At 37.7% G+C, this 15,947-nt stretch overlaps 1 protein-coding gene across 1 annotated transcript in view; it reads right to left on the reverse strand.

Annotated features, from left to right (window-relative positions):
* The window catches only part of LOC137465496 (lysine-specific demethylase 4C-like), a 28,280-nt gene extending 12,793 nt beyond the window's left edge, over nt 1-15,487 (reverse strand). The window contains exons 1-3 of the mRNA XM_068177571.1: nt 15,263-15,487; nt 6,743-6,918; nt 3,763-3,877 (exon numbers count right to left, since the gene is read on the reverse strand). Of these exons, the coding sequence (XP_068033672.1) occupies nt 3,763-3,877; nt 6,743-6,918; nt 15,263-15,406 (435 nt within the window). The 5' untranslated portion in view covers nt 15,407-15,487. The remainder of the gene's footprint in view (nt 1-3,762; nt 3,878-6,742; nt 6,919-15,262) is intronic.
* Between the last annotated feature and the right edge of the window lie 460 nt (nt 15,488-15,947).

The raw sequence follows: 15,947 nt of genomic DNA on the forward strand, positions 1-15,947 counted from the left end.
AGGACTTTTACTCCAGACCCTTCACCAGCTCCATTGCCCTTCTCTAGACATGCTCCAGCATCTCAATATCCTTCCCAAATTATGAGGCCCAAAATTGGACATAGCATTCAAGGAGTGGCCTCACCAGTGTCGAGTACAGGAGGACAATCCCTGTCCTGCTCCTGCTGGCCACACTATTGCTGGTACAGGCCAGGATGCCATTGGTCTTCCTGGCCACCTGGGCACTGCTGGCTCATGTTCAGCTGCTGTCACCAGAACCCCCAGGTCCTTTTCCTCTGGGCACCTTTCCAGCAACTCTGCTCCAGCCTGTGGCATTTCCTGGGGTTGTTGTGACCCAAGGGCAGGACCCAGCACTTGTCCTTTTTGAGCCTCATGCAGTTGTCCTTAGCCCACAGATCCATCCTATCCAGATCCCCCTGCATAGCCTTCCTACCCTCCAACAAAGCAATATCCCACCCAACTTGGTATCCTCAGCAAACTGACTGAGGGTACACTCATACGTATGCTCCCCACACCTTATACCTGGGACAAGGTAGGAATTAGGAATTGTCCTGTTAAGAGAAATAAAACTAAGAGGAGAAAAATGAAAGTAAAATGTGTCTTTCAGACAGCAGCTGAGGAGAGTGGTGAGAGAGACACAAAACAGTATTTATACATGCTTCTTCCAAACGTGGTTTTTCTCTACAGAGTAGCAGATACTATTGTCAGCACATGTTTTATGACTTGTTATAAACTTTAAATCAGCCACTTTTCTTTGGAACTACTTTTGAAACCAAGATTTTCACATTGCCCCCAGTAGCTAGATCAGTCCACGTAGGGATCATGCCTTTCCTAGAGTTTCCTACACAGACACTCTCCTAGAAAGCTGTCGTTAAATGTAACAGCAATTAGAATACAAATAACAGAATAATATTTCCGGCAAACCATCAACCTTCTCAAATTATATAATTTATTTTCTATAAAGCTCTATAGAGCACACAGAACACTTGTTTTCACAGATTATTTCCTTATTTGTAGATTTAATCTGAGTTCAAAGCCATCAAATAACAATTAAGACATTTACAATAGCTTCTGGAATAATCCCAATAATACAAGGGCAAAATTGAACCATTGAACCACTGTTAGACTTCAAAGCATGCACTTATAACTTTGTTTCTTTATTTCTTTATTTTCATTTCGGTTTGGTTTTTTAAGGGTCCTTTTTGGGATTTTTTGGGTTTTTTTGGCAGCATCTTTTTCTCTTTCATGTAACACAGCCTTTAGAAAATTTTGCCCTATCTTCCAAATCCCTCAGAACTTATCATCCTGTGGTCTAAAAAAGCAAATACTACAAAATCTATAATTTCTCTGGCACAATGCCAACAAGGTGCTGGATTTCACAGACAACAATAATGTTTCTTAAATTATCTAAATAGTACAAATCAAGGTTCCATCATGCTTCAGATCTAAATGTCTCAATAAAAAATTTATTGTCACCAAGTGGAAAATAAATGTAATTGGTAAATTGTTAAACTGATTTACAGAGCACAGCAGTATTTCTCACTCATTTTGATGACCCACATACACATATGTACCACATTTTCCTTAGATTCCTAGCAGATTTTACCTGGAATTCTGTCAGATATTTACTTTAAGTGTCAGATATTTACCGTAAGTGTAACACACCATTTTCTACAATATGTATTTCATAAAAAGTAAGCATTTGTTTCTTGCAAGTAAGTTGCCATGACAAACTAATCCCACCATACACTTTCTCCTGAATACTGCCCAAAATGTCAATGAGTTGTATTCATCTCCTTTTCCCAAATAATCACAATCCTGAAGGAAATTGAATGAAGACATGAGAACAATCTCCAATTTCAAACAAAATATAAAAGATCCTTCTTAAGACTATCTTCAAGCACTAAAACATATTTCAATAGTTGTGCAAGTACACCATCTGCTGGCCAAAAATTAACTGCAGCAAAACTATTCTGAGAGACAGCATATTGATCAGCGGCATCATAACTTTCTCACCAACACTTTGGTACCAGAGTGTATTTCTTCTTCTCCTCTATACACCAAGTGGGCTGTATACCAGCACCTGGCTGTCACATTAAGTACTGAATCTGTTCATATTCTCCTTTCACTAACATTTCTCCTTCGTTATTTATTTTTAAATTATACCAAATTTATTATAGGCATCAAGGTTTCTTTATTCTACCTTTTATTGCTTTCTTCTCCAGTCACTGCAGCTTTCAGTGCTTTGTTTCCTTCTCCTATGCACTTAATATCTGAGTTAGGATCCCTAAATGCTGCTTTTCTCACTCTCCTCTTTGCTTTTATTTTACCTCCCTTCCTCATCTTTCCAAGAGTGTAATTCTGTAAGAAGGAGATCTCTGACCTTCTCTTTGACCAATCAGCACCTTCAAATTGGATATTATTGCATTCATTCTCTTTCCTTTGGAAATGTTGCTCATGCAAGAATAAACTAAGATACTCAATACAAAAAAAAACCACAATCCAAAAAAAATGCACATTTGTAAAAAGTTATACCGTAAGACATTATCTGCCAACCACAAAGACACAAAGATCAGTGATGAAAAAGGGCAAGCTTCCATTTCTTGAAACACTTTTTCTGTGTCTTGTGTTGGTCTTCACAAAGCAACTGCCACCCAGAATGTCTCTCCACAGAAACATTCCAAATTAGAATCTTCAATTATTTTCTAAACAATTTCTTGAAGCAGCTATGTGGACACACAAGGGATTTTGAAAATGCTTTCTCTAAACATATCAGTGGACATTCTTAGCTGTCTTTCAAAGATCACATAATTCAGTGCAAAAACTGAATTGCCTTCAGCCATACTAGCTGACTGTATTTATCTCTGGACAGTCTTCAATTTGTCTTCTGTGAAGAACTGTGAAACACCAGGAGAGCCTCAGACCATCTGCCACAGCAAAATCATACATTTTTTCTAATGATTGGAAAAGGCAGTTACATAGAACATGAAATAACCCAAGAACCTCACATATGGTACTTTCCTTTCATGCAAGATTGTCCTGTATTTTTTTAAATCCTCAAATCTTTTCTGAAATGCTAATATATCTTCTCTTAGACTCATTGCTTAAATAATCCTTTAGAAATCTAGTTCCTGTCTTACTTACATAGCCTAATTGATATCAATGGATATCTGTAATTCTTTGGATAATGAGATCTGTTTTAAAAGTCCCTTTATTATCCATGGAGATTTTGCCAAGTAAGCAGCAAAATTAATTTCCTTAGGAAATTTTAATTTCATCTGTTTTATTTAAAAGGTAAACAGTATGAGTAAGTACATTTCCAGGAAACTGCAGACATTCCAAGCATGAAGTATAGCCACCAATATTCCTCAGTAAAGAGGTATAAAAGTATACATCTTTTAATTTTAAAATAAAACTTAGTTAAAGTATCTCTAAGTGTCCACAGATACACACAAGAAGCCTATGTACCAGAATGTTAATAAACAAATAAGTAGGAAGAAATCTCAAAGTTCTGGAGAGTTTGAAGTGAAGAAAGAGAAGAGTCATGATTAGGAAGAGTAGCAATATTCTACTGCCTAAGGACAGAACTGTCTGACTCTTGCAGATGTAGAGTTAATTTCAACCTTAGTTGGAGGCTTTAAGGAGTAACACAAAGATTCAAAAGACAGATTCTCAGTCACAAAGCAATAATGTATCCTCTAAGTAGAGTACCCTTGGAAAAGAGGGCTGGAAGGGATAAACTTCATAAAAAACTATGCATACTTCATCATAAATGGTCCCATTGATATCTGCTCCATAAATTGATGCCACAAAAGTCAAGTTCTTCCAGTATTTACACTCCAGATCTTCATAGTCTACATATCTTGGAGTACAGTATCTGCAGAGAAAGAGGCAAAGGTTCATCTTTCAACAACCACCTCTACAATGGACTACACTTCTATGCCATGGACGATAGACTATGCTATGAACTTTCAAGATGAAGTCACTTTATTTCAAACTCTCTGAAACAGAAGAATTACCAGTTGTCCTGAATTCTTAGTTTCATGATTAACCATATCATGGAAGCCTCCTAACTGGCAGCTACAGTAACTAAAGTCATCCGCCAACCCACACAGTATTTGCTTCAGTCTCCTGCAGCAAATCAGCCCATCTACTAACCATCCTTAGCCTGAGCTCCTCCCTTTTATTTCTCTTCTGTAAAAATACACTTATGGAAGACAAAATTAAAAAGTATTTCTTGTTTTCCTACCTCACTACCAGCTCTGCAAAGACTCATATATAGGTCCTGTACAAGCTTGTCTAAGAACAATATAAACTAACTCAGCCATGCAGCCCTCACAGGCAAAACTAATACTTTCTTCTCTTCTTCCTGCCCCAGAAAAACCTTTCAAGAAAAGCTGTTGTTTCAAACACTGATACAAAAAAAAAAATCTACAATGCCGAAAAAAGAAATATTTAAGGGAACTTTTACTCACTTATAACAGTACAAGATACATAACACACACTTACACGCTTAAATATACTTATGTAAATACTTTTGAATTGTTACTCATATAACCTTTTAAAATCTTGTGGGAACAACACCAGCACACTACCATAGAAACAGCTATCAACAGCTTTGCCTCAGGATCCTTTGTCAGACCTCTGTACTTCCATATTTAAGTCTTCAGAAAAGAAAACTTACTCCCCCATTAGTGCAACTCTGAGAACTACAATTTCACAGTAGAACTGCCACTATGCTACACTTGAACAACTGGAAAGAAAATGCAAACATACAACACTGTGATCAAATACCAAATACATTTACATCATGTAATACCTCTGAACAGAGACAAAAAAAAAAAAAAAAAAAAGAAAAGCAAAACACATCTTAACCAAAGCATTCTCAACAATAGAACTGGTTTATTATTTCTAATGATAGCTCCAGAAATCAGATTGTATTTCTGCTGGGCCCTGAGTAACATGCATACATGAATGCCTTGATTACACATTAACTCCTCCTATTTCCCAGAGGTCAAGCAGAGAAGCACTTTGGTTCAGTGGAGAGCTGCAAATGTCTACACAAATAAAAGACAAAATGCATTAGACTGAGTACACATGATCCTTTTAAATGCAACTGTGATTTAATTTAGATGGTCATGGCCCTTCTCTCTTACCCAAAGGAAACAGGAAACATCAAAATACTCAAGAAGAAAGTCTTTAACAGAGAAGTCTTCTCCTTTAAGGAAAAAATTATTTTTATGGGAGTAAAGAGGCTCTCAGCTACTTGATAGTTTAAGAAATATCAACTGCCATAAGAGTGTCATAGAATGTAATTCGACACATTTTCTCAAGAGCAGCAACAAATATTTGGAAAGACCTCCTACAGCTAGTAAGAGACAAGAAGTCCTCCCAACTATTCTACATTTGCATGCAAAATCAAGTTGCCATCTGATTTCAGTAAAAACCATAAAAATTGAAATCAGAATCACTTCCAAAATATATTCCATGATGAATATAATAAACTTAACAAACAATATGATATATATTAAAAACTTCCCAGCATTTCTGCATTAATTAATTACTTTAAGAAATTAGTGTACCTCAGTTCATTAGGGGCTAATAAAATGTAAACTTTAACATCTATGAAAAAGTATTATTGAAAATCACATCAAATACCATACAGGTCTTATGATTTACTCTCACCTCTAATATTTACTAAACAAATAATTTCAAGAACTACAAAATAGATTCCCATTTCCAATTACCAAAGAAAAAATACTGTGCACTGAACTTAATTTTGCACAAGTAATATATATGTGCTATTCTTTGTAATTGGGGGGAAAAAAAACCAAAAAGGTTGTTAGTTTTGTACTATCATGAAGGCATGGATACTGTGGAATGTTTGGCAAGAAGCCTCCTTAAAAGCTTTAGATGTCCTAGTTTTTTCTGATCTTGATAACAGCTTCTACTCTTATAACTAATTTCCTAATGAACCGATAATAGAAACTTGCCTTCAAACTAAGGCAAACCTTTCCTCATTCAAGTGAACTTTCCTCATTCAAACTAAACCTTTCCTCATTCAAGGACCTTTTGTTTCTAAGATCCTTTGACTCATCTTCCAGAAACCACTTGCACTCAGTTTTGAGGAGATAGTCAAGTAAAATATATTCTTTTTATGTGGCCAAAATGACAGGCAATAATTCCTTCTATCAATTCCCTCTTCTTGGAATGCTCAACAATTTGAAAGATTTCAGTACAGTGCCCAGCCCTTCACAAACTTTTTTCCCCTCTCCCATAATATCTATCTTGCCGTAACCATAACACTGACATTCATTAGATACCATTGAGTTCTCTTAGATTAATGCAAAAGCTTCTGGAAAGGTTATAAAAGACACTGGAGTTTTCAGAATTACATGGTGATAGGCCATTCTAGTATCTAGGAATTACACATTAATAGGTGTAATCAACTTTAAACTCAGACACACGTCTATATCATCTTCACTATTTTCTTCATCTTCTGGAAGATAAAGGAAAAAAGGTAGAGAGAAAGAATCACATCTCAAGTTCTTCAGATGCTTTCTTACTGCCATGGTATCAGATGCTTTCAACAACAAACACAAACAATACTCACATTGTGGTACCCTTCCATACCTTGAGAGACAGGGAAAAAAGTAAAAGAAATTACCAGCTGCCTTGCACAATTCAAAGAAACCACAACATGTGAAGATAAATATTTGTCTTACTAAGCAAGAGTATATACTTGTCACTGTTGGCTAGATCCTTGAACTCCTTCACTGTCATGGGTTTTTTCTGAATATTGTATTGTGTGAAAAGTCCAGACTGGCCAGTGACCATCTGTTGAATTGGAGCGGGAATCACCAAATCTTCAATATCATCGTAATGTTTTCTCGGCTTCCACTCCTTTGGTGGGATAACCTTTAAATTCAGGAAACAAAACAAAATATCACAGTTGCGATAATAATTCAACACATCCTGGAAAAAAACTGAAGGACGTTTGCTTACCAGCTGTTTCACATTAACTGATACTGTAAGTGCTCTTAGGCAATGTAGAAACCCATTCAGAACATGCCCAGTATCACCTCATTTCACAAGCAGCAACTCACCAATCTACAGCAATTCATAGACAACTGTGCAAAAATATACATTTACAGTAACAGAGTTGACAATTTTTTTCCAATCATAAAGCCTTATAACTGAGAAATAGTTTGCAATTCATGACATCACATATGTTTAGTGTTAAAAAAATGTATGGATGTTGCATTTAGAGATACATTTTAGAGGTGAACATGTAGGTGCTAAGTCAAAAGTTGGGCTCAATGATCTTAGATGTCTTTTCCACACCTAAAAATTCAAATATATAAAATTTTTATCCTCAATTAGAATAAAAATTCCTAAAAAAAAAGTCAGTCCCCTGTCTAAACATTATTTGGTATAAACAGTATATGTAACTCTACTTTTTAACTGAAGAGTGAAAAAATACAGCTGTTTTAGATTTCAAAATCTCTTCAATTTACTCCCCATAAAACTACAGGGTACAACTCTATTACAGTAAGCATGTGCACTAATTTAGATACATTAGCTTTTAAAATTACATTATTTAATCCTCATAATTGAAGATTAAAGCTATGTGCAGATTAACCAGCTGTAAAGTTAATGCATTTATTTCAAATACCACAGAACTACCCACAGCCTATGAAAACTCCTCAGCAGATTCTGAACCGTTAGCAAAAGAAATCATTAAGAATTTCAAAGAAGCCTGTAGTCATCCAGTCTTCTTTAACAGGCTGAGTAATTTTGAACATTTCTTGCATATATTATTTCAGCAGAAAACAAATAACTCTAGATGTATCACTTCTAAAACAGAGCAACAAAAAAAAAAGTATATGTATTTTTTGGTTTCGTTTTGTTTTTGAACTTCTATTTGTCCAAAGGCTTAACGACATGTTTTTTTGATCCACTCACTACTTTCATTCTTCTGCTAAGTTCAAATCAAATTTCCACAAACAGTGGCTTGGAAACTTTTAAAGTATCTTACAACAAAGTAGGGCAGCTCTTATAAACATGCAACAAATGAATTATATTATTTGAATAATTAATTCATAATTCAGAGGTAGTGTGAGATACTGAAATTTTATGGTTAAAGGCTTAAACATTGTTCTCAAGGACTTCTTCCCTATTATGGTAAAACTGTATATAGAAACTGTGCCCACCTAAGCACACCCCTCCCTGAATATGCCTGGAACTTTGGACTGTGAGTTTAAGCATCTAAGGAAAGATAAGATACTGTAGTTCAACTGACGCAATTGTTCAATTATCTCAGGTCTAGGGAGAAATAAGCAAGGCTGAGGGAGAAGAAGGCATCCACAAGAAAGCCAAACCCAGCAGCTGTCCTGAAAATCAGCTCTAGGTGGGTTTGGGCTGGGGGAGGCTGTAGCCATCTGCTGAGGCCAGGTTTGCTCACATGTCCCCAGTGGGGAGCAGGAGAAGTTTTGGGGCTGTGGCATAACCTCAGGGCAGAAGGAGTGAACACCCATACTCCTCCCTTACACTCAACTAGCTCAGTTGCAAATTCCCCCCAGCCCTGGATGGCCATATCCACAGGGCATTCATGTGAGAGGCAGCTGAGGAGGTGTCATAAGCCACCAAAAACCCTGAAGCACCCCCAGAGTCCTCCCTGAGGGAAAGGGATGCAACAGATCCAGAGTCTGTTGCAAGAGATAGTATCAAACTTGCACCCTGGGAGGTCAGCTACCTGGGCATTCCCGCCTGGCCCAAATGTATATCAATATACTGAATTCTGCGGGTTTTAGGGGATCCTCACCACCAAGAAGACCAGAAGAAGGTGGTGAAGATGTTGCTGGAAACCACAGTGGTGATATTTCTACTTAACCTGTCTCTCTGTCACTATCTTTCTCTTCCCCTTTTCCCCCCTCCTTTTCTGTTTCTTTCTATCTCTCGCATTTACTGTTAAACAAAATCCATACTTCTGACTTCGGCATATGCTCTCATTTGCACCTTAATTCAGGCACTTTTAATAACAGGATCATAATGAGGCTGTCCTTAAGCTAGGCTGTTTTCTTACAAGCATTTTAGCATTCCATCTATAAGAGTCAACTAGAAATTTCACAGTTTCATCTTTCCATGACAGTAATTAAATTCTAAAGCAGATAGATCCTAAGACCATTTGCTAGCTTTGGAAAACAATCACAAATAGGCATATTTTAATGTTAATGTACTCAAACAATCCTAAGAAATCCAGTCAAGACCATAAGTGCTAAAAGCACAAAGCAAAAGACAAACATCAAGCCAAAGGAAATTTATCTAATAGTTACATACTTCCATAGGTAATGTTTTTATTTTACATATAAATAGGTGTTTTTATCTAGTTTTCACACAGATGCAACTCTCTTTTCCTTCTCAACTTCCACAGGACTTCGGCTGTACAAGAACTATTTAGCAAGTTTCAGTGTTGTCTGCTTTTAGAGAAAAAAAAAACAATCCAATCATCTGGTGATTCCTACTTATTTCTTTCACAGAACACTTAAATTACACTCACATTAACAAAATATGAAATATTAGTTTGGAAGCAGAAAAGTCATGTTTTCAGAATATAAGCAGATAAATCAAATATGTGCATAGAGATTTCCATTTTCATGATTATTAAGCATGAAGTCAGAGGTTTGGCTCAAATATATGAATACTGAAAACCAAAATTTGCATTATCTTATTTAGTTCAAGGTCAGTGCACTTTAAGCAATAAAAATATTTTTGTGAATACATTTCAAAATATCCCATTCCAGCTAACTGGAGTATGTTTATTGCTGTTGTAATTAGAGTGCTGGCTAGAGAAGTGAATTCTGTGTGGACTGATAAGCAAAAAAAATTTTTAAAAGAAGATAAAAATAAACTTCGTTCCCCAAAGAATTTACATTTTCTAAGGAAGATGAGGACAAAGACTGAAGATGTCTGTGTTTTTACTACTAACCTATCCCACTGAAGCCTCTTCATATTTCCCTTAGTAAAAATAGCCTCTTCTAAGTCAAGCAAGTTAGATTTATTCAACGGGAGTAACCTAGATCAAATTAATCAATCATGTTGTTGAATGCTCAAATATGAAAAAGGAAAAACCTAAGGCAAGACTTTTCCATTTACATATTTATTTATCAAAGATCCTAACTATATTAATAGAGTCTAGTATCATTTAGTGTGATAAACATACAGTTTTAGATAGGGATGTCTTAGTTATACCAGTCAGTCTCCTGCATGAAGACTGGACTACTCAGTATTACTGAGGTTAATGCAGAGTGCTATCAGCACATACATGTAGCAGAATTTCTGAGAGAAAGAGGACATGATTTGTACATTTAGAGTGAAGGTTGAGCTACCCCAGCCTAGGCTTCAGATACGGGCCTCAGTGAGGCCTTGAAGCCTGCAGCACAGTTAGAAATTCTGTTAAGGTGTAACACAGTATAATGAGCTTTCGGGGTGTGAATTAGTATTTTCAAAGGCAAGTGAGCGAAACAAATGTTCTTGAACATCTGCTGGTACATCAGGAGCATCCTTCAAAGCAGCTGACAACCTGTCAATGAACTGTCCATATGGTTCTGTGGTTCCTTGTTTTATGGCTGTATAAGCTGCTGCCTTTTTCTTATCTGGTACTGAAAACAAGGCTTGCTGGGCCAGCTGTTGTGACAATTGATGCATTTCAATTGGGTGAGTTGTACTTTGTTTGTTGCATACAGTCCATGACCAGTCAGCATACCTGGTTGGACTCCATACAAAGGATCTCCCACTACTGTAAGTTTGTTGGCTTCTTCAATAGCCAACCGTATCCACTCTCTTTCAAACATGAGGAACGGTGAAGGTGTCAGCAACAAGGATGCAATGCTAGGTGAATCAGCAGGACAAAGCACATCTACTATAAATATATATTGAATTATGTTCCTTGCTGCCTCTGATCTGATCCCATAATTTGTGACTGTTTGTTTGGCTGATGGAGAATTTTCCATTCATGAGGTTCCCAGACTGCACTATTATTTCTTACAATGACAGGACAGGCTAAAGATTTGGCAGCATCCCAGTCTCCATCTAAAATAGCATTTTTCACCACTGAAGCCCACCAGGACCACATTGGATTTTGTAAAACAGCTGGTAATGTCAATTATTGCTCAGATGAAGGTTCCTCTAATTGAACCTGCTGATTTGAAAGGTTGGCAAGCTGAGCTATTTTTTGCTGTAAAGTATTTGTTCTCAGTATCTTATTCTGTGATCACCTCTTGTTGCGACAATTAAAATTGGGAGGATCCAAATCTGATTCGTCTATGTCAGTGTTCGATGGAAGAGGGCACTGCTGCGCTGCAGCGGTGTGATGTGAACTGACTGCTGCGGGCTGTGTGGTCACTTCTGCTGTCCAGCTGCCGCGGACAGGTTCGAAACCGCCCCTCCGCGCATGGGTCTCTGCTGTCAGTTCTGGGCAATGCAGGGCTGTTCCCCCCGCCCATGCGTGCTCTGCCTCTATGGCCACGCCTCCAAGAGGGTGCAGGGGCAGCGCCGCTTCGCTCCCGTCTCCACCTTGGTCTCCGCTTTGGTCCCCGCACCAGTGTTCCATCACCTGAGCCAGACCCATTTCGTCATCAACTCCGCCTGTCTCCTCGGGTTTCACCCCACCGAAAGAGTGGGACGGCTGGCCCACTTTCTGTTGTGCTTCATTCTGCCTGGCAGATGGCTGAGTCACTTCCACTGCCTGTGCACAACTTTCCATGCGGGCTACAACCTCCTGCACTGAAGAGCGGACTGGGGCCCTTTGTCCTCGCATCAGCCGCATATTATAAACACCAAAAAGTTTTCGACCCAAGATGGCTTCTGCATTTCTGTTTTTTCTGTCACAGGTCCCTCAAACACCTGAATCACGGCCTCTGCTGCCCATTTCTTGGCAGACATACTTTGCAAGGTACGTAAAACTTTCTTCAAAACCTCACTGAACTCCAATACTGTTTTCTTATCTTTTCCGCCTTTAATGGCAGAATCCCAGAGCAGCTGCCCTAGTTCTTACCAATTGGTCTTGCTAAAGAGGAGTGAGGGCTTCTGCAATTTGCCATTATTTCTGGCCCATTGGGTCAACTATTCTAAATCAACCTCTTATCTTTTCACCTCTCTTTGAGAGAATATACAAAAGAAGCCGTAGTGCTGCTTGCCAATCGCTATCCATTTTTTACTGTCCTTCTCTTTGCTTGCGGCTTACCTTCCAACCAGTGCGGGCCGCTCCGTATCTTCCAAGCGACACAGCAGCGACACTGCTCCCCTGTGGATTTGGATCCAGCCCCCCTGCTCCATCTCATCCACCTCCACCACACAGTCAGTCACAGGCAATGCGTGAACCACAGGGGCTACTGTAGGTTTCCTGTCGCAAAACAAGCGATTTGGAAACCTTTTTCAAGAGGTTTCAATGCTTCAGCATTCCAATCCCCATCACTATAAAAGCAATTTGGGATCTGAGTCCCCCGTCGTGCTCTCTTTCACACGATTTGGAGACCATTTCCCGTCACTATCATAGAAGCGATTTGGAAATTCATCGGAGACTTCCTGTCCCTGTTCGGGCACCACATCAATCGGGGACTTCATAAAAAGAAGATGGCTGGACAGGAACGAACATAGATCTGAACCAGTGTGGTTAATCATACGTTCTCCCTTAATTGTTTATACAATGGCAGTTTATATACACTTCAAGATAGTTTACAATTGTGAGCACACTCTCATTGGCAAGCAAACATTGTTTGTCTTTGTCTTAGGGTGGTTAAAGTTTCACACTGCAGAACTATACTAACTCACACCCAGAAAGCCCATTATACTGTGTTACACCTTAACATAATTTCTAACTGTGCCACAGGCTTATTTCCAACTGCACCATAGGCTTCAAGGCCTCACTGAGGCCCATATCTGAGGCCAGGCTGGGGTAGCTCAACCTTCACTCTAAACGTACAAATCATATCCTCTTTCTCTCAGAAATTCTGCTACACATGCATTTTTGTTAAATCCTCTTTCATAAATGGGTAATCTCCCATAGATCTGATTCTGAATGGCACTGGCTACTACTTCTATGTAACTATTTCCCCCCAACTCATCTGAAAATTGTTTTTATTGCACTTGCCAGTATCTATTTTCAGCACAGTGTTCTGAAATTACTTCTCTACTTGCCAGTGTGACTGAAAATTCATTTAACTCTTTTGCTCTGTATCAATGCAGTTTCAGTTTTCAAAACACCTCACTCTCCAGTAAAGACAACTAATCTATCAGTGTCCCTTGCTTGTCATTTGTTCTATTGTTTCCAGCCTCTGTCTTCTTTTTTAAGTATGGAATCCTCTGTAACAGTAAGACTAAAATAGATTTTCTATGCCTAAAGCTCATTTCAGACTTTCAAAAGCCTAATGGCAATTTTTTTGCCAATTTGCACAAGGGATGCCACAGTATGGATCTGCTTTGGCAATGGTTTGATATTGTTTGTCTAGTACCTTAATTACTTGTTTCAGACACAGCATTAGGAACTTCAGTGGTGGTTGCAGTCTTTTTAACCTTTTATTTCCCATACTACTTTCTTCAATATATGTAAGCCTTATAGCCATTTCATCCCCATTTACACACACATGTTCTTCTGCACAGGTAACAGGTCTTCTCCCCTTACATGTTCACATTTAACCTAAAGTGTTGGGTATGCCTACTCTGATTGTGTTCTCTGCTTAGAGCTTAAATTACTGTTTCTGCAAATGCATAGAGTTCTTCTGGTAGTCATTATTCTTCTTGCATTCATACCTGAGAATGTACATGCTGGACTTTAAAAAAAATTAGGTTCCCTGTAAGTTAATTTTCTATTACTATCAAAACTGATACCAAATTTTTTTTCCTGTTATTTTAAAGCCAATATCCAAAACTTAGAAAATGTCCCTTAAACTTCTGCAGCATGTATTATTAACTTGATAAGATTTGTTTTAAAAAATACTTAGCTGGTTAGCTTTTATTTATAAATTTTTGAGATATTATCAAAATATAGTCAAAAACAGAATATAAAATTCTCAAGACAACCTAGTAATGTGTTGCAAGTACCTGACAGACTGAAACCAGCAAGAGATGCTTTAATTGTTGTTCAACCAAGGAAGAAGATACCACTACAATGAAGGTTACTGTTCAAGATTAAAGGACTGCAATATGTCATCCCCATACAGACAAACGGGTTCCAGAATACAGCTGAACATAGGAAAAATTTAGCACAGGCTTTCCACTGTTGCTTATTTATCACATTTCTACTTCTGTTTACAGAGAAAATTTTGAGAATATAACCTATGTACTCAATCGACTGATCTTAAAAAAAAAAAAAAAACACCTACAAGGCTTTCAGAGAGTGAGGACTTCAGTTTTGCTTTGTTTCACAGGAAGCAAGAGGCAGGAGTGGGCAGGGAGGAAACCAAGAATTTCAAGTTTTGTTCCTCCTCACTCAGATTCTAAATGTCTTGACCATGCAACATTACCTTCAAAACCCAGTGACGGAGATAGCTATTCCCACAAAGTACTTAAAATAACTAAGCTGCTATTTCTAGACCTGCACTGGTTTCTGCTGGTTTGAAAAGTGGCAAAACGGACACAGCATAAACAATTGTACCACTAAATTACATCAGACTGAACCTCTGACAATCACTCTCTGATAGGGGAGGAATTTCGGCTCTAAGGTCCTAGATGTGCCATTGTTCAAAGAGCAATACAGCAGCAGCTAGTGTGCCTGAAGTTCTTATTAACAAGAACATAACTTGATCACTAATAAAAAGAAAACTATTTCCATTCAAACACTACCTTACCATCTTTATGTTCACCATAATGAAGTGGGATTATTTGCTCCAGAAAAGCTTTACACAACCCTAAACCACCAAGTTCAATACCTGGTATATCAGGACTACTTTAATTTATACTGTCAACTCCCTACTTTTTTCTGATTTGACCAAAAATAGTTTAAATCTACTTAGAAAGATAACCTATTTTGCTATTGTAAACAATTTACAGTTAGAGAAAAAACACTATACAACACGTTCATTAGTCTGCATGAAATATCAGACACCGAAAGGCTCTTTCTTAAAATAGTAACAAATCATTACCTACTACTTGAAAATAATTTGGAAAAAAATATAATAAAAAGGTCAGGTTTGTAATGAGCAAAATACAAGTAATGGGAGATCAGGTATTAGAAGCAATTTTCTTCTATGTTATACATGTTTACCTTTGCAACTCTAGCCCTATGAGCACCTTGTGATTCCATGTGTGCTAAGTATTTGTTGAATTCCCTGAATTCATCCATCGAAGGCCAAAAAGTCATGATTTTGCAGCTTGGGTTTGGAGGACTATCTGAGATAATAGCAGCCATTCTGGTTCAGTTTCAATCCACCTATTTAAAAAAAAATCATACACTGTAGAGAACAATCTGTAAAACCAATTCTGACATTCAACATACATTGTTTCAAACAGAAAAAAAAGTATCTACAATTATCCACCCAGGCCAGTATAAAAGGCATCAAAAAAATGCTTACTTTTTATCCTTACACCTTTGAGAATACTCAGCCTTTCGCCAGCACAAACACTATTGTAAATTACAAGCCCACAGTCCAGTCCATACCTCTGCTTTTAAAGCATGTTTTCTCAAGTTAACCTAGAGTCTCCCTGTGTAGATCCATCTGCACATTCTCTGTCTAGAGAGTTACATTACACAGGCATAACCCAGAGTAACAAAGCTACATCTTTGATAAAATATCATTATTTCCATTAAGTAAATGGAGAAAAACAATGCACTGGGTCTAGCGGTAGCCAAATGCCAGTGCACCTACTAGAATAATTTACTCATTTTTTGCTGCAAGATAAAGAAGAGAACAAAGCAGGCTCAAAACTTTAAAGGGTATAAAGAAAACTTT

Source organism: Anomalospiza imberbis, chromosome Z (genome assembly GCF_031753505.1).
Source record: "Anomalospiza imberbis isolate Cuckoo-Finch-1a 21T00152 chromosome Z, ASM3175350v1, whole genome shotgun sequence".
In the NCBI taxonomy this organism is placed as follows: Eukaryota; Metazoa; Chordata; class Aves; order Passeriformes; family Viduidae; genus Anomalospiza; species Anomalospiza imberbis.